The sequence below is a fragment of the Protobothrops mucrosquamatus genome, unplaced genomic scaffold (assembly GCF_001527695.2).
Source record: "Protobothrops mucrosquamatus isolate PMUCROS unplaced genomic scaffold, P.Mucros_1.0 scaffold_50, whole genome shotgun sequence".
Lineage (NCBI taxonomy): Eukaryota > Metazoa > Chordata > Lepidosauria > Squamata > Viperidae > Protobothrops > Protobothrops mucrosquamatus.
In genome coordinates, this window is record NW_015386126.1 from 462,180 (window position 1) to 482,585 (window position 20,406).

The window sequence follows — 20,406 nt, forward strand, 5'->3', positions numbered from 1 at the left end:
CGGGATCACCCGGATCTCTGGGGGTAGTTCGTTCCAGAGGGTGGGAGCTCCCACCGAGAAGGCCCTCCCCCTGGGAGTCGCCAGCCGGCACTGTCTGGCTGACGGCACCCTGAGGAGACCCACTCTGTGGGAGCGTACCGGCCGATGGGAGGTAATCTGAGGCAGATTTTGCCAGATGTCTAGTAATCATAGCCATGTGATGCACCATCGTGATTAGTAAACCATGCTTTATGATTTAACATGAGGTGTGAACTTTGATTTGTTCGAGAATCTTCAGTAAAAATATGGTTATATGATTTAGTATAATTTATGAATTCAGTTAATATTGGACAGCTGACATAACAGCTTTCTTCTATTTTTCATATACTTCTCTGTAGCTTCTCATATGCATTTTGTGGTCTAGATTAATCACTAAAGTATTTGATGGTGAAGTGATAATTAGTCAACATTACGTTTATGCTGAAATATATCTTTCAAATTTGTTTTGGAGGGGTTTATTTTGTTTTTAGTTTTCCTCTAACAATTCAGTCATGTTTACTCTCATTTACTCTAAAATAACAGTTAGGTCACTATTAAGACCATTGGGATGTAAGCCTTGATAAGTATACCTAACTCATTGGAATATGAGATAAACATATTAGATTATTTACTGTTAAGTCTCATTCCAAGAATTTTGGAGACATCCACACACTGTTTTCATTTTGTGATCTGTATTTTTCAACTTTTTCCCTTATCTTTTCAACTTACATTTCCATGTATGTAAAAAAAATCCAAATTAATTAAGAAAGATAATAAGATCGAATACATTGTTCCTAACTAATAGCACTAGGAATCCTGTCTCATGGTATGCATTCTACACCTACACTATTTAGTGTTGTAGGTTCTTACTGCTATTCTAAGATCATGAGTGGGCTAAAATACCGGAACCATGTTTGCAGTATGGTCTACCTCTATAATGGATACCATTTCCTTATTATTACTAAATCCAGACTCTACCCCCATGTTATAATATCACATTCCCTAGATTTGTAGACGCCAAGTGTACTTCCTCATATTGCTTAATGTCATTCAGCCAACCACATTCTTCAGTTCTTATCCTTGTTGCTTGAATCATTTGTTATATTACTATTTCTCCTTAGACCCCATTTTTTTCCAGAATGGTACTTACTTGTCAGAGGTTCACTTATGAGAACCAAAGATTCAGTATTTCAGTACTGCATACTGTATTCTCCTATAGAACCTACAGCTATAATTGTGCCCTTTATTTCAGGTCGCATTTGCTGCAGACTGCCTGTTGCACTGATTCCAATTATATTAGTTTTCTACTTTTCTACTTAGAAAAGTCCCACATTCTGTTTTTCCCCAACTATATTTTGCATATTATAAAATCTTTTTATACAATCTATATCTGTTGCTCTGGCTATTCACAAAGCTTCTCTTTTTTATTGTTCTATTGAGTCACTTCTGATTCTCAAAGACTTGATAGACCAAATTTCACCAAGAATGTCTGTCAGTGACTGCTGTTTTGAGCTTGTAAGTTTGTACTTGTATCATTGGTTATAGTATTTAGCCACCTTGCCCTCTGTTAGCCTATTTTCTCTAATGCCTTCAATTTTTCTAAGCATCAGAATCTTCTCATGATTCTTGCTAGATTTAGCAAAAAATTCAAGATGGCATACAAGATATAATGTGAAAGTAGTGGATTTTGGCTTTCTTCAGTGGTAGAGCTTTCCCACCTCAGTATTTGGAATTTGAGGGTTTTATTAAAGCTTATCTGCCTCTCCCTTGCCCATAATGCAAGGGAAGGATTATAATATTATATGACAGTCTGTTCATGGAGAGTTTCCCCATGAGTAAGAAAATATTAAAAAGTAGTCTCACTCTTGGTGCTATTGAGAGGACACATTTAATGGTAGAGGATAGCTTCAACTTTACAGTAGAAAATTTAAAAAGCAACTAAGTTATCAAATAGGTTTAAAATAACTTCTCAGTTCAAGCACATCAAATAAAGTCCCAAGAGAAGCATCAATAATTGTAATGTAAATAGTCTTAAAATCTGATTATCATGTTTTATTTTGGAATTACCCAACAGGGTTTTGAGGCTTGTAAAATCTCTTGAATTGGAAATCAGATGATAAGGAAAGTTTAATTTATCTAGCTATAAAAGACATACCTGTATGAAATAGAATGTGGCCATTGGGTGAATGTTATAAAATTATAACCATTTAGGAAATAACTATCAGTAAAGAATGCCTAAGCCATTGAATCAGTAGACATTTTTAATTTCCAAAGTGATTCTTAAATTCACTTTTTTTTCTTGATTTAGCATGTACTCATTCTCTAGATATTTGAGATCAATCAGTCCAGGATCTTGTTGAATGACCCTTGAAACATTTTCACTGCAGTTTGTCTGGTAATACATGATTTACACGAATGAAGGCGAATATACGTATATATGTTGCAGGATCCAATCTGGGTTGGTCACCGGGACCTCAGAGGTTTTGTCTTCTGAGCTTTCGGACTCCTGCTGGGGCCCATCTTCATCAGTCAACAGGAGTGCTGATTTACTACCAGCCTATGAAGTACTTAGAAGGCTAAGGCTGAGCAGTACAAGCAAATGACAGCTAATGACTTAAAAGTCAGCCATCAACACACTCCAATCAACATCTGAAAAACCGCTTACAACAGGCACTATAAATACCATACACATAACAGCACCCATTCTGTTAGGGAGAAGTTCCCTGAAGATGGGCTTCAGCATGAGTTCAAAAGCTTGGAAGATAAAAACCTCTTGTTCCTGGTGACCAATTCAGATTGGATCCTGCAATATGACGTACAATACAAAAAAAAGATATGGCTTATGTTCTTGCATTGTTGTTGTTGTTAATTGCGAAGTCGTGTCCGACCCATTGCGACCCCATGGACAACATTCCTCCAGACCTTCCTGTCCTGTTCTTGCATTATGTGCCATGAATTTGATGTTGGCTTTTAGCAACCACATAGATATTCTCCAGAAGTTCTATCCCTAATCTGGTATTTCAACAGTGCATGGGCAAAGTATTTAATCCATCTAATTAGAACCTAGGCTTTTAATCTAATTCTAAATTTTGTTTGACTAATCAAAGAAATTAGAACATAGAATAAAACATATTTCCCAAATCTGTTTGTTTGATAATACATGGTAAGAGTATTTTATGTATAAATATTTTTTGTTGTAGATTGAAGTACATGTATCAAACAAAATTCTGTATGACTAAATACCTTAACTCAGGTGCTATATAGAGAAGTTTAAATGGATATGTTCACAATGCTGAACAAATTGTTGGTGCTGTCCGTTTTGGCAGTGCTGATCACATGTTTAGGAAATATTTCTAAAGGAATATTGTAATGTATAATATAGAATTAAAATAAATAATTGAATATATATATATTGTTATCTGTAAAAACACTTAATGGACTTTTGCTGAACTAATAAAGCTTTGATTGTTTAGAGATAAGGGGGATATGGGAAGAAGAGATCATTTGATGTATTTCAAGAGAAGGTGGTAAATTACTAATATTGTTTATACTTATTGTGATGGAGGGAAGCCATTTTTCTTTTTCTTTACTATATGTTTATTTTTCTTTTCTATTTTTTATTGATTTATCTACTTGCATTTACATTTTTCAAACTGCTGGATGGCAGGAGCTAGGACAAGAAAAGTGAGCTCACCCTGTCGTGTGGCACTCGAGTCAGTCAGAGTTCAGCTGACAAACTAAACATCTTTAATCACTGAGCCATCATGGTAGCCTATATTTCATAGCAGATGTTTATAAAGATCTTCTGATCCCACCTCTCTGAAAAGCAATAGTGAGAGGACACCTGTATGAATGGAAAACGTAGGACATTTGGGCTGTTTAACATAGTTTCTTTACTCAAACACATACAAATAGAAATATGTATACGTGTGTGTATACGTGTGTATAAATACCATTCTAGGTGCATTTTCAGATGCAGGGGAAACATGCTAGTTATTTGAGTAGAATAGAGCTGGAAGGGACCTTGGAGGTCTTCTAGTCCAGCCCCCCACTCAAGCAGGAGAACCTATGCCATCTCAGACAAGTGATGGAGTGCCCACGATTTCTGAAGGCAAGCTATTCCACTGGTTAATTTTTTAAAAAATATATGCTTTTATTGATTTTTAACAAACACCTTAATATTTGGTAAATATCGTGTTGTCTGAGTTAGTATTTAAAAAACAATCAATAACAATTAATTTCTATAATTCTATAGTCCATATAATAACTTTACTTGATTTCCTCTTCTTCCAACAATATTCTCTTTAGCAACCTTAAATTAATACAGTTCTTACTTAAATAAATGACAATTAAATATAAACATTTTTCTCACATTTCTGCACATAATAACCACATCAGTATAAAGCTTCTTTTCATTGATCATCTTGATTGCCTCATCATAAATCCTGTTTACATTCTTATTTGTTTTCCCCACAGTATTCAAAACATTCTTACTGGTTAAGATTTTCTCAAAATTAGGTACACTTAAGTATTTAAATCTTTTTTCTCATACAAGCCATCACATTTTTACATTTCTCATATCTTGAAAAAAAAGAAAAAAAGACAAAACAGAGAAAACATTTCTTTTATATAAACCATCCCAACATTTTTATATTTCTCATGTCAAAAAAAACCCAAAACCAAACACAAAAGAAAAAAGAAAGAAGGCATACTATATTACTTTAGGGGCTTATCCCTCTTAAACTAATCTTCATTTATATTCAAAATGTTTCTATTTCTTTAACCATATTCAAACAAATGTTTAATTTTTAAATACTCCCTCTGGTAATTCTCATCATCTAATTTCTTAATTCTCACTTTAGCGTGGTTTTTTTTTTGCCCAATATCTTTCCTGTTCAATATGCTTTGATAAGTCAGAGTCTTCCCATAATCTTATAAATGTTGTTGCAGGTACAAAAGGCAAAACAGGTAAGATGTTTTTATAGAAAAGTTTTGCCCCTTTGTATTCATTGAAAATCTTTCCCTTTTTGTCTTTCTTGATTTTATTTATTATTTTTTGTCTTTCAAGATCTCGTAATTCTCCTGGCAAAATCCATGTTACCAAATCTTTTTTCTTGTCCCCAAACTTATTTTGTATTCTTAAAGTATAGTTTGTCTTTTCTATGTCCAGAGTTCCCTGTAAATTTTTTCCATCTGTGTTAAGTCATATTTCCTTGTATTGTTAAATTACATCTTGAAATCTCTCTCCTCTGTCTCGTAATTAGTTGTCTGTTTTTTCTGCTCTCTATTTTTATTTTCTGAGAATTTTTATGTTGTAAAGTTAAATTGAAGATGTGTTCATTTATGTTTTCAAGGTTATGTTTAATTTCCCCATGGTTTGAGATAATTGTTGTTTGGATTAGTTGCAACATAGCATAGATCTCCTTCTGGAAAGTATTTGTTTTTTCTTGGTATATTCTTTCTGCAGATCTCTGGTTTTCCATGATAGCCAAAAATCAGGGTTTTCCTTTCTCTGCAGACGGCTTTAGAATCACAGTTGAGTTAATATTTGTAATCCAGAAAGGTCGTTTCTTTTCTTTTTTTTTAGAGTTTATAATTCTCACTTTATAGAAAGCCCAAGATGTTTCCTTTTTTTGTCACAGCTGTTCTTTGTTATTAAGACATTGAAGGTCACCAAGATCAAATTTATCTTTTCCTGGGTCTTGCCAGACTCTGTAGTAGAGCAGCTGTTGTTGTAATATTTTCATCCACCACTAGATGTCAACACCAGTTCTTTCAGTAATAAACACTTATTTACTTCTATTTTGATGATATAAAAGAAAAATCTTAACAGATTCCACCGATTTCAAACTTATCCAAATTAAGTCTTATATTCTTTTTATTTCAATATATTTCTATTTCCCCTGAAAGGTTTAATTTGTCGCTTCTGACTGCAGGAGGGTGGGGCAAAAGTCCCTCTCCTTCTCATTTTTGGAGGCTTTTTGCTTCTTGGGGTTTTTCTTCCACCCCCCAGGAAATCAATTCCAAATAGAATCGCTGTTCTTGCCCAGTTCTAAACACGTTGTTTACAGTCAGCTTGAAGTAGTACTTTTGGACTTCAGTTGCTTGTAGCTTGGGCTAGACTCGGGAGTTGAGCTAGCCTCTTCTCCTGCTAGTTTCTGGAGGCCTTTTCCCAAACCGATCGGATCGACTGCCATCTCTCCACAATCGGCGGGACTTCCCCCCTTCTGTGTTGCCTCTACGGGGCAACTTCAGGCCCATTTAGGGTCCCCTGGCAGGCCAAAATCAGCCGTGGGGAGCAGAGCCCCATGATCCCTCAGCTGCTGCAATACTGCGCAAAACCGGACATCTCTGTTCCACTAGTTAATTGTCTTCACTGTTAGGAACTTTCTCCTTAATTCCAGGTTGCTTCTCTCTTTGATCAGTTTCCAACCATTGTTTCTTGTCCTGCCCTCTGGTGCTTTGGAGAATAATTTGACCCCCTCTTCTTTGTGGCAGCCTCTCAAATACTGGAATACTGCTATCATGTCTCCCTATTTCTTCTTTTCTTTAGACTAGCCAAACCCAAATCCTGCAGCCATTCTTCATATGTTTTAGTCTCCAGGCCTTGGATCATCTTAGTTGCTCTTCTCTGAACTTTTTCCATGGTCTCAACATCTTTTTTGTAGTATGGTGACCAAAATTGGTTGCAGTATTCCAGGTGTGGTCTCACTAAGGTTTTATAAAGCAGTACTAATACTTCGCGTGATCTTGATTCTATGCCTCTGTTTATACAACCCAGGATTGTATTAGCTTTTTTGGCTGCTGCAGCACATTGCTGGCTCATAGTCAAGTGATTGTCCACTAGGACTCCAAGGTCCCTCTCACAGTTACTGTTTTTGAGCCAGGTTTCACCTAATCTGTACTTACCGGTATATCTTTTATTTTTTCTGCCTAAATGTAAAACTTTGCTTTTCTCCACATTAAAACTCATTTTGTTGGATAGGGCCCATTGTTCCAGTTTGTCAAGATCTTTTTGAATCCTGAGCTTGTCTTCTGAGGTGTTGGCTATTCCTGCCAGTTTAGTGTCATCTGCAAATTTGATGAGTTCCTCTTCTATTCCCTCATCTAAATCATTGATGAAAATATTGAAGAGTACTTGGCGTAAGACGGAGCCTTGTGGTTCCCCACTGCTTACTTCTCTCCATGTGCATGTAGTACCATTGACGACTATTCATTGAGTACGGTTTGCCAGCCAGCTACAAATCCATCTTATAATAATAATATAATATAATAATAATAAAGTTGGAAGCGACCTTGAAGGCCATCTGGTCCAACCCCCTGCTCAAGCAGGAAACCCTATACCATTTCAGACAAATGGCCATCCAGTCTCTTCTTAAAAACTTCCAGTGTTGGAGCATTCACCACCTCTGGAGGCAGGTTGTTCCACTGATTAATTGTTCTAACTGTCAGGAAGTTTCTCCTTAGTTCTAGGTTGCTTCTCTCCTTGATTAGTTTCCATCTGTTGCTTCTTGTCCTGCTTTCAGGTGCCTTGGAAAATAGCTTCACTCCCTCTTCTTTGTGGCAGCCCCTGAGATACTGGAACATTGCTATCATGTCTTCCCTTGTCCTTCTCTTCATTAAACTAGACATACCCAATTCCAGCAGCCGTTCCTTATATGCTTTAGCCTCCAGTCCCCTAATCATCTTTGTTGCTCTTCTCTGTACTTTCTAGAGTCTCAACCTCTTTTTTACATCGTGGTGACCAAAACTGGATGCAGTATTCCAAGTGTGGCCTTACCAAGGCATTGTAAAGTGGTATTAATACTTCACATGATCTTGATTCTATCCCTCTATTAATGCAGCCTAGCACTGTGTTGGTCTTTTTGGCAGCTGCAGCACACTGCTGGCTCATATTTAAGTGATTGTCCACTAGGACTCCGAGGTCCCTCTCAGTTACTACTATTGAGCAAGGTACCCCCTATACTATATCTGTACATTTGGTTTTTCGTGCCTAAATGTAGAACCTTACTTTTTTCACCATTGAATTTCATTTTGTTAGATAGCGCCCAGTGTTCAAGTCTGTCCAGATCCTCTTGTATCTTAAGCCTGTCTTCTGGAGTGTTGGCTATTCCTGCCAGCTTGGTGTCATCTGCAAATTTGATGATTTTCCCATCTATCCCCTTGTCTAAATCGTTGATGAAGATGTTGAAGAGCACTGGGCCCAGAACAGAGCCCTGGGGCACCCCACTACACCCTTCCATCTTCTGGTGATGTTGTCTATTCCACCTTTTTCTAGCTTACCAAGCAGTAGATTGTGGTCTACTTTGTCAAATGCCTTACTGAAATCTAAGTATACTATGTCCACAACTTTCACTGGTCTACTAATTTGGTCACTTTATCAAAGAATGAAATAAGATTGGTTTGGCATGAACTGTTTTTAACAAACCTGTGCCAGCTACCAGTTATAACTTTGTTTACTTTTAGTTGTTCGTAGATCTGTTTTTTTTTTTTATCTTTTCTAAGATCTTGTTCTGTCCCAGCCTACGTCCATCTTTGTTGCGTCACAAAAACAAACCCCTCTTTAACAGTAGGCTGGGAAAACCAACCCCTTTTTATTACAAAAACAGTCCTGATAAGTTTGCTCAAAAACAAAAACAACAGAATACTTTTCCAACAGATAATTAGTTAAAAAATCAGACAGAGTAGGAGTTTAAACAAAACATTCATCGGTAAAACAAACAGACCATGATCCCTGGAAGTTCTTGCAAACGGTTGCCTTCAGCAACCAGCACCACCCACACCTCCTCTTTTTATACAGCAGTTCCAAGGCGTTGCCTCTCAGTGCCTTCTTCGTTTTCTCTGGAGTTATCCCATTGACTGCTGTTGATTTACTCTTGCTAATTGCCTGCGCACGTGAGCATCAATTAGCAAGTCCATCAGGTGTGCGTTGTCTGAGTCTGACTCAGTCACCTTACACAGCGGAGCTTCATCAGGAACACGACTGGAGGGCCCAGGCTCTTCATCAAGCCGTGAGTCCTGTAATTCATCAGAGCCTCCCTCTGACCCTGATGGTCCTTCAAATGCCTCCTCCGCCTCCTCCTCAGATTCCTCAGACTCAGCTGTTGGGAATACAGGCTGGCACGGAATCACGACAGATCTTCCCAGGTATTGATGTTAGACTGATTGGTCGTAGTTTCCTGGGTCTGTTTTTTTTCCTTTCTTGAAGATGGGAACCACATCAGCCCTTTTCCAATCAGTTACTTCTCCAGTGCTTCAGGATTTTTGAAAGATATGGTGCAATGGTTCTGAGATAGCATCTCCCAGCTCCTTCAGAACTCTGGGTTGTAATCTGTTGGATCCTGGTGATTTATATTCGCCAAGATCAGATAGGTGTTCTTTACCATTTTCTTGCTTATTTTAATTTGTTTCTAGTTTGTCTTTTGCAGTATTTTTTGGGGGGGTATGTTGTGCTATAATTTCTTTTTGTGTGAAGACTGATGCAAAGAATGAGTTAAGCAGCTCTGCTTTCTCCCTATCGCTTGTTACTTCCTTGACATCTTTTCTCTTTAATGGACCTACAGTTTCCTTTTTTCTTGTTATTAATATGTTGAAAAAAACTTTTTTTATTATTCTTGATTTCTGTTGCAAGTCTTTGTTCATTCTCAGCCACACTGGAAGTGGTGCCATAGAAAATCCCGCCAAATGTGAAGATGCCAAAGGAATACTGCTAGTGAAGTTCATGGAGCATGGTTCAACCATCAATTCAGACGTCTACTGTGAAACATTACGAAAACTCAGACGAGCAATCCATAACAAGATCCGGGCAGGCTGACTTCCGGTGTGGTGTTGGTTCACGATAATGCTTGCCCACACACCGCTAGATGCACCCAAGAACTTTTGAAGCAGTTCCGTTGGGATGTTTTTGATCACCCCCCATAGCCCAGATTTGATGCTGGGCGACTACTACTAAGGAATTTCAAACCTTGTAAGACATTATCTCAAGTGACTCAATTTGTGTAGTTTTCTAATGTGTATAATAAAAGTTCTATATCTGTGAATATCTGTCATTGATAACCAAACGGAGGTTTATTTCTGAATTGCCCTCGTAATTACAATGTTCTAAATTTTACAGAATGTAATTTTGAATTTTCCAACAATTTATATCTTGACTGTCAAAGATATTCTGCACGTCAATTAATATGGAACTGATTTTATTTTGCTGATTTCAGTCTTAGAATTAGAAACCAGGCATCTCTAACTAAAGTTGGCCACTGAATTTTTACACTTGAACCGTATTTTGCCTCAAAGATAAAATCTAATAATTGCACAATTGCTAAACAAGCTATCCAGCTAGGATTTAAGGCATGTAAGAGGGGAATTGTAAGGAGGACACAGATGTAACAACAGAAAAGTAGTGATTTTCAAACAAAAAGATAGGCCTAGTATTGATATGAATTTACATTGGCTTTAAATTACCCACCCACTTTTAGACTTTCATTTCATGATTTATATCCATCATTATTTGCTGATGAAAAAAACCTTAAGTGATGTTCACAATCCCTTATTCTGCACAGTCTACACAAGATTCTTCAATGCATGTACATCTTTTAAATTATCCAGCTCACTTATTTTAGAATCAGCACCTTGATAAAATTCATTTTAAATATTATTCTTTTTTCCCTGTGAACTATATAGGATACAATCCTATTCAGTTTCCCAGGAATAACCTCTACTGAAACTTTATTCAATCAGCAAGGTGTCTATATCAATTTTTCTTTCACTCCTTCATAACAGATTTGTTGTAATTATTCTAATTTAGTTAAAGCCTGCTTGTTTTCTGGTTTTCAATGCGTTGAAACCACATTAAATTATGAATTAAAATTGTAGCTTTGCTATAAAGATGAATCTCATACTGTGGATGTAATGTGGTGTAGCATTCCCTATCTGGATATACTGAACAGAAAATATGACTCTAAATAAATGTTACAATATTTAAAAGTTTTATATACTACAGTAATTGTCCTTCTTTTGAGAGAGAAAGAGAGGAGAGAGAGAGGAGAGGGAAAGGGAGACTGCAGTATGAGGGCAAAAAAGAGCCAGCTGCTTCTTCTATACCAAAACACATGAGGGTTTTTATTTCAATTTGTGGCTATTTGTTCTTAGGACACATAAGACATTTATAGCAAGAGAGTTGTGTTAGTCTGCGGTAACCAAAAATCAGGAATCAGGTAGCATTTTTTTCAGACTCACAGATTGTACTAAAAGGCATAAATATTCATGAGCTATAACTCACTTTCTCAGAGACGAATAGTAGTTCAAGGTTTCAGTCTGTCAGAAGTATGAACATAGACAATGGTTTTTTAAAAAACATTAATTGTTAATTGATAAAGTAATACAGTACTTGTAATTTTTTTCACATGTAACTTGTATCTGCATAATTACCCTGCCTTTCCTCTCTTTTATCCTAACTTAAATTCTGTATCAGTTTATTTACCCCATGCATTTAATGAAGTGAACTGTAGCTTATGAAAGGGATGTGAAATAAAAGCAGTGATGTTATTGGCATTGTTTTACTTGCAGCTGAATGGGAAATTGGAAACTTCTTCTAGCGTTCTTATAAATTAATTTGGCTGTTTCCTCATACCTAGTTAATAAAGTAGCCGAAGATTAATTGCTCCTGTGAGTTGCCTTGCAGTATTTGAATGTGCAGCAATAACTTTTAATTTATATGGATTTGGCCCTGTAACTTTGCCACAGAGTATGTCATACAGGGCCTCATGAAAGAATTTTCCTCAGAGGGCCTCTGCAAAAATGTTGGAAATGGGCCTTGAACTCTTGGCTCGGAACTGGCTTTTCCGTAGCAGAGACGGTAGTAATGCTGCTCATTGATCTAGAGATGTGCAGCCTGAGGTTTTTTCAGTGAGTACACAAGTTCTCTTCTTGTACATTGAAAATGAGAAGTGTTCTTCTGATAATTTTGCCAGTTGAAATAAATTAAATGTACTCGAGACAGCAAAAGTTCCGATGCTTTGCATGATTTCCTCCTATTTCTCTTTGTAAGTTTGTTTGTTTACTTTATTTGGCTTATTTTATTTATTTGTTTAAAATACTTGGGACCTGAGAGTATTAGGGGAATTATTGTAAAGGAAAAAAAAGACAGGTAAAAAGATTATGAATATAGTAGGCTGTATAAAAGAACCTATTGGTTCATGCATTTATATAGAAATAATCATCAAATTATTGGCTTAAAGGCAACTTTTCTTTTTTAGCTGCTCACGGAGAAATATTTTAATTGTGTGTAGGGTGAATGAGTAAATAGTGGGTAGGCCTTGGAATTCTGTTTGGATTGCTATGAACGTATTGTTCCTGATTAACAGAAATGATAAATCCACCACTAATACATAGTTGTAACCAGTGCTTTTTTCCTAAAAAAAAAAAAAGGTGCCAGAACTCACACACGTCATACAACCCGCCTTCCCTACCCTACAAGGTTCCATCCAAAAAAGGTGCCGGAACTCCGTTCTGGGCGTTCTATGAGAAAAAAAGCCCTGGTTGTAACAGAATATGTATGTATATGTGGAGGAAAGCTCCCCAAGTTTTCCATATGGATTTGTTACCAAAGGAAAAAATAAGCTGAAAAAAATCTACTATATAAACTGTAATATTGACAAATCATTACCCTTCCTCTCTGGAATTAGAAAGAAAGTAGTAAGTCTCATACTCAATATAACCATCATTGAGCTTTTGAATTCTTAGCTTAGCCACCCCTTAATCATTATCAATAAATCAGGAAACAAATCATATGCAGTTATGATTTTCATCAGATTTAAAATGCAATCCTATGTATTGACTTTGAAATAAATTCTGCTGATTCAGTCCCATCAACCTCATATTTACTTTTGAAATTATTACTATTAGGTTTTTTAAAAATCTGATAATATATTTGCAATGCAGTCTTAAACATAAGATCAATGCACTTGACATGCAGGTAGTAAATTAATCAGATGATCTGAAGGGATTCCTGCCACGAGAATTGGAGGACAGTAGAAAAAGCAGAAAGGAAGAAGGGTTGGAGCCAAATATAATATTTTTCCCTGTTAAGTGTAAAAATATTAATATTTTGACTCTTTTGGAAAAAAGTTGGTCATCTCTAGCTTCTGTAGAGTATTGTTTGAAGAATATAGTACATCATTTTTAATTCTTAGCAAAGGTGGAAGTTAAGAGTATTACTTTATTGCCTCTACTATTTAAATAGCCTGCAGTTCAATGGATTTTTTGTTGGCCATTTTTTGAATGGTTCTTTGTTGGAGAAATTGGGGGCTACATAATATTATTTATATTGTAGTATTTATATTTATATAACGAGCTAATTTGGAATAGTGACGAAAGACACCAAGCTAGAAACTGGGAAACTGGGAATTCTAGTCCTGACTAAGGCACAAAATCAAGGGAATGACTTTGGGGCAGTCAATTTCCCTCAGCTCTAGGAAGAAGGCAATGGCAAATCACTTTCAAAAATCTTCCCAAACTGCATGGACTTGTCCAAACAATGACCACTAATGACTTGAAGGCACTAAATAAATAAATGCGTATAGTTATTATTCTTTTACATTGTCCAATGTATTTTATACAAATGACAATCTTTCAGTTTGCAAAAGCCAATGATTGTTTGGTTCTTTACATTATTTCAAACACTAACAAAGCATTTACTTTAAGGAAGTAGTCACAAATTTTATATTCAATGTTAGGATTTAAAAGTCTTAAGGTTTGGTTATATATCAATATATAATTTGCTATAGAACAAACCTTAGCAAATCCCTCTTTTCATTAGAAAAATTATAATGCTATTAAATCCAAGCAATGTTTATAAAATGTTGCAAGTGTATTTATAGTACATTTCCCGCATTTCTGAACGAAGAACTATATTACGTTAATTGTAGGAGTTGGTAGATATTTCTTCTATATTAAAAATGTTATGAGAGAAATGTTCTAGCATCTATCTATCTAATAAGGCACAGTAGAAATTAAATTCATGAATACATGAAAGTATTAATTCATTGTTTTTCCAATCAGTGGAACAGTTAACTTGCTTTCCTTTCTGTTAATTAGTCTCAGATTTCCAGGTAGCTGTTGAAATATGTCTGGAATAGAAAGTGTATGGGAGAATATTAATCATGAGACTACCAAATCATATTCGAGCTGCAAAAGAAATAGGTCCACATTTCTATTTAGGGCCATTTTTTTTTTAAAAAAGTGTAATACCCAGGGAGGAAGCTCTATTTTGCATTTCTGGAGCATATTTGGTTTATGATTGGTATAAATCACAGGTGTCAAACTCGCCGAGTCACATGATGTGTCGCGACGTATCACGACTTTCTTTGCATTGTTGGAGCTGGGATGAGTGCGGCCTCCATATGATGCAACCGGCCCCAAATTTGCATTTGTAACAGGATGGGATATGGTGTGTTTTGCCCTCTGAATCCAACTGCTCTCTCCCCCATACATGGGGACTGCCTATTTAGTAATGCTGCCAGCCAGATCATTTTCTTCAAAGAAATTCCTCTCTGTGCTGATTTTACTCAGAAAGTAACTGGTAATTCTATCATTTTTTAATTAGTAATTTAACTGGATATAAGAAACACATTCTAAGTCTAGAATCCTTGTCAAAATGAGAGTCACTGATTCATTATTAATTCATAATTTATGATTAGGGGATTGGAAGCTAAAACATATGAAGAACGGTTGCAGGAATTGGATATGTCTAGTCTAGTGAAAAGAAGGACTGGGGTGGTATGACAACAGTGTTCCAATATTTTAGGCGTTGCCACAAAGAAGAGGAATCAACCTATTTTCCAAATCAGCAGAAGGCAAGACAAAAAGCAATGGATGGAAACTAATCAAGGAGAGAAGCAACCCAGAACTACGGAGGGTCTTAGGATCTCCTATCTGAGCAGGGGATTGGACTAGAAGACCTCCAAGGTCCCTTTCAACTCTGTTATTCTATTATTCCTAATGAGAAAAAAAATAGGATTGTGAAGAGGTTCTCTCTCTCCGGGGGAAGTCCTCCAACCCGACAGGAGAAAGGCTAGCTACACCTCGGTGACTAGTCCAAGCTACCGGCAGCTGAAGTCCAAAAGCATTAATCAGAACGTGCTTGGAACTGGGTGAGAATATCAATCTTCTCTCTCCTATTTTGTAATTGATTTCCTGGAAAAGATCCCCAAGAAACAAAAAATCGTCCGAAAGTGAGAAGGGAGGGGAAGCAACAAATTAATTTTTATGGGGGACAGAAATATATTGAAATGAAATTAATAATACTACAGTCTGGATAAATCTGCAAATTATGAAATCTGTTAAGATTTTACATCAGAAAGAGTATTGATGAAAATATAAGAAAATAATTCTTTGTTTTAAAAGTTGGAAAATGAATAGCTACTGACATTTAGTGGAGGATTAGAGCATAAAACTACAGCTGCATTGACTCAGAAGTTGGCAAGACACCCAGAAATAGAGAACAACTTGTTCCTTTGAACCTCAGTGACTTCTACTCAAATACAGAACAGCTGGGAACAAAGGGAGAAAAATACACTGGGCTATCTACTATAGAGTAAGAACTACATTTGTTTTAAAAACTGTTGACCTTCTGGGATTATAAATACTTACTGAGCTGTGATTTCTAGGCTCAAGAATTGTTTGCAGAGAAAGCAAAACCTTGACTTTTGGCTAGTCTTCTAGGGGGGAGTTTACTGGAAAACTCTTAGGTGGTTAAACACTCTGGACTGAAATTTTGGCTGGCTGACAAGTGTAAGACCTCTGAACAGAAGAACGGTTACAAAATACTGCTTTCAGTGGCGCTTTGACAATTGGAAACACATTGGATTGTAAAAACCATATATAAAGAGAAGAACTATATAAAATTTGGTTGTTTGGCTTTTAAGATTGGCTGGTTTGACAAGGCTAATTACAGAAACTATGGTACCAGTGAAAGACTATCTGGAGGAGAGAGATAAAATGGATGTTGCATATTTATCTAAAACTGACAGGAAACCACACCTAATATTCTCTTCTGAAGGCTCCAGCCTGCAACATCAGAGATCTGCAGGAGCAATACTCCAAGACAAGACAAATACATTCCAGGAGAAAATGTATGCAATGCTGTGACAGATTCAAATGACAATTGCTTCAAATCATAATGAGATTAAAAACACCTTTGATGACATAAATGAGCACATCTTTAACCTAAACTTACAATTAAAAAACTCTCAGAAAACGATGATAAAGAATGAACAAACAAATCAGATAACAGAACGCAAACTACAGGAAAGTGATCCAAATAGGGAAGCTGCAAATGAAGAGAATTATAACCTAATACAAAAAAGAAAAGAAAATCTGCAAGATTTTGCTACAACAATGAAAATGGAAAAAATATTTTATCTTTCAGGATTCCAAAACAAACTTGAGGATAAGAAAGAAGATCTAACAAAATGGATTATAGAGCTGCCAGGAGAACCATTACTGTTTGGGAGACAAAAAACACACATCCTACTTAATTTGTCTTTCCTATTCCCAACAACATTCACAAAAATACAGGAAGAACCCCCTGGCAAGCTGAACATACTGACTTGGAAAGCTACTTGACAAAAAAAGAAGGCTAGAGTTAGATTCAAGAGATTTGATTTACCAGATGGAGTACTATATGATTAAACACTTGTTTGAATATGGTTAAAAGAATAGATACATTTTGGATATAAAGGGGCCCTACAGTAAGAGGGATAAGATATAAAAGTAGTATAGTATCTTTCATAATATATGAAAAGTAAAAATATTGGGATGGTGTATATGAATGAAAAGTTTGGATATTTAAAGGTTATTAACATTGAAAAAATCATGACTGATAAGAATGGTTTGAACACTGAGAGGAAACTAAGCTTAAATAATGTGTCCTGAAAACAGGACACATAGTGACTCAATAAGATGACCTTTATAAATACAATAGAAACATAAGCCGATTAGAAAAGATGTTATATGTTGATGTTATTGTTATTTGTACAAACACAAGAAAAATATGCTTATATGCATTGAAAGTATTAAGAATTATATTTGTTTAATCTTGACAAAAGGAGAATACTACTGGAAGAAGAGAAGATCAAGGAAACATATCATTAACTAATATATTGACTATGGAATTATAGAAATTAAATATTGATTATTTTTAAACTCAAACAACACGCTATTTGCTAAGCACTAAAGACTGTTATTGTTAAAAATCAATAAAATATATTTTTAAAAAAGGAAGGATCAGAGATTTTTTTCCCTCTACTATTTTGTGCCTGAATGTTTTGGATTTGGATTTCTCCCAATTATTTCCCTATGTTTGTAATATAAATGTGATGGCAATACAGTAGTGAAGGCCAAATCTGACTCTAAGCTTGTGCCTCGGTATGCATATTTTTCCAATGAAAGAGACCAAGACAGGAAGATCCTTTTATTACAATTTTGGGATGTTAAAATTTAGCATGTTAATAAGGATAGACTATTTGGAGTTCATGAAGAGACACACCAGATGACAATTAACTCTCTTATCCAAAGACAAACTACAGTCATCCTGTTAAAACTAACATAGTTCTATCCTATCCTGACTTGGAGAGCAAAGACAGTTTTTATCTTGCAGTTTAGGAATGTTCCAGTAACAGAACAGAGACCTTTCTACATTCCAGTCTGCAATGGTCTGGTAAACCATTAACATCATTTAAAAGAGAAAAATAAGCCAAATTAAAACACAAAATAACTATGTTGGTTAGCAATTACACCAATACTACAAAGTCCATGTTGGTTCTATAAAGTTCACATTTGTGTGGCTTTCAATATTCATATATTTTAAGCAATAAACCGGATGACTTACTTGGGATTACTCCAAAGTATTGCCACAGATTTTTGGGTGGGGATACAAAATATTATTCCAAGAAAGTGTGCTTTATTAGATTTTCTATTTTAGTTCATATGGAACATTCAGTTAATTTAGCAATACCTATTGTGTACATTGTTTAAATAATGTATCTTATTTGTACAAAAGTTAAACTCAATGTTTTTAGGCTTTAGGATACATACACATGTATGATTGATTGATTGATTGATTGATTTTCCATATATGTATCCAGACTTTAATTTTAAGCAAACTGAAGAATAGCTTGTAGGCTGATAAATTATTCAAACATCATGATTGTCTTTTTCCTTCTGTGCAGTCAAATTAATACTTCAAGCTGAAGAGAGAGGTGTGGTGTCAATCAAAGGTATACGTGCAAACCGTTTCCTTGCTATGAATGAAGATGGACGATTGTTAGCATTGGTAAGCAGTTGTCAATACATTTTATTTTTTCCGTTCTCATAATTAAGGCTTTAGGATAACAGGGTTTAGAATAAAGATCTTATATTTTATGGAAGCTAATTTCTAGGGTATTGCAGAATGCTTTCTAAAAATGCTAAATTTTTGAAGAACTTATGGATTAACATAGTCTCTACTTTTAAAGTTCTTATCCCACAGCTCTTCTTTTCGTCTTCAACATGTTAGTTTTTACTATAATGGAGTCATGTTTGTCTGCTTTTTGAGTAAACTGATGAGGGAATTAGGTTTAATTTAAAGGATATTCAATCTATAGGACTCTGTAGCATGTCAGATTTGAAGGCGCACGTAGCACCTGTTTGTAACTCTTTAAACCAAAAAAAATATTTTTCTGATCCTGCAGCTGCCATGCAAACCTGGGAAAAGGAGCTTTGGGTTCAGGGCACTGCGAGCAGGTGTTACACACATTCCTCCATGCACTCCAAAGCAGCATTTCACTTTCAAATCTGAAATGCTGCAAGTTCAACTATTCCATGTGATTTATTTATACATTATATCAGAACAGGGTAACAGAAGGTCTTTCTTGTGGTTTTCATTGCCCTCATAATAATACTTCTGATTTTCAGTGGCAAATTACTGAAGAACTGTTGTTTCCTAATATTCTTGGTATAAAAACACACAGTAATGGTCCCTAAATTATTTGTTTATATGTGAAACCCTCCACATGCCAGCTCCATACACTTCAGTTATTTCACTGTTGTTTGTTCTTTAGTAACTCTACCTGTTTTATATTATTAATGAAATGGTTAATAATCCATTAATCAAAATTTGGAATAATTTCATTTAAATTCATAAAATATTAATTGTCCTTAAATTTTAGGTCAGGTTAAATGCTACTCATTTATATTCTAAAAGTTAAAACAGGATTTTAATGTGATTGACGGCACAATGCAATAACCTGGTATTCAGAAAATATTAATCCAAAACAAGTATTTGCAGCTATAGTTTTTTTTAGTTCATTACTATACTCCTACTAAAATCTCATAATCATAAGGATGTTAATCTTTCACATGGAAATAAGAAAACTAATTTGTAGAAAGCAGTTACTTTAGACTTAAGTAACTTTAACTAAGTTACTTTAGACTTAGTAGTTATTTATGATATTTTTGGGTGTGATGATGGGTAAATGAGGAAATTTGCAATTAAAATGTTATGATTTGATCTAAACTCAATATAGATTTGATTATATCTTTTATATCAAGTGATTTATATCATTTTGGTAAATAGTTAATCAGCCAGAAGAACGTACTGTATCTGATAAATCATTTTATTTTTTCACAAAGCCTATGAATAATACCTCCCTCTTTTTTTTTACAGAAATATGTAACAGATGAATGCTTCTTTTTTGAACGCTTGGAATCTAATAACTATAACACATATCGGTCTCGTAAATATTGTGATTGGTACATTGCACTGAAACGAACTGGTCAATACAAACTAGGACCAAAAACTGGACGAGGACAGAAAGCTATTCTTTTTCTTCCAATGTCTGCCAAAAGTTGATTTGAGTGTCACAGCTCATAAAATATTGTGCAACAATAGATGTTCCCTCCTCCACAATACAAATTAATGTGATATTTTCCAATATTTGCTGATTGATTTCATATCATTAATGTGTAGAACTGTAACACTGAAAACCGTTTTCATTCTCCATTTATATAAGGGTGTTTGTATGTGCATACTAACCTGAGTGTGGCATGAAGACATGGTTCCATTTAAATATGTTGGTTAGTTAAGTATTTCCAACTAGATTTTATAATCATTTTAATCTGATGGTTTAGGAGTAGAATTCTGATTTAGGCTATTGAATGTGAAAAAGGTTTTAAAATATGCATAGTCTACAGCAGGGCTTTTTTTCTCGGAGAAAAGGTGGCGGAACTCAAACCTGGCCACGCCCTCATCAAACCCTAGGACCGCCCCTTTAGAGAACAGGAATGCAAGTAAAATTTGGGAGGGGCTATTTCCGGTGCGGCCGGCCCGGAAAAAGGTGCCGGAACGCGGTTCCG

At 35.5% G+C, this 20,406-nt stretch overlaps 1 protein-coding gene across 1 annotated transcript in view; it reads left to right on the forward strand.

The window, feature by feature from the left end:
* FGF2 (fibroblast growth factor 2) overlaps nucleotides 1-20,238 on the forward strand; it is a 22,443-nt gene extending 2,205 nt beyond the window's left edge. Inside the window, exons 2-3 of the mRNA XM_015811263.1 lie at nucleotides 18,243-18,346; nucleotides 19,718-20,238. Of these exons, the coding sequence (XP_015666749.1) occupies nucleotides 18,243-18,346; nucleotides 19,718-19,903 (290 nt within the window). The 3' untranslated portion in view covers nucleotides 19,904-20,238. The remainder of the gene's footprint in view (nucleotides 1-18,242; nucleotides 18,347-19,717) is intronic.
* The last annotated feature ends 168 nt before the right edge of the window (nucleotides 20,239-20,406 follow it).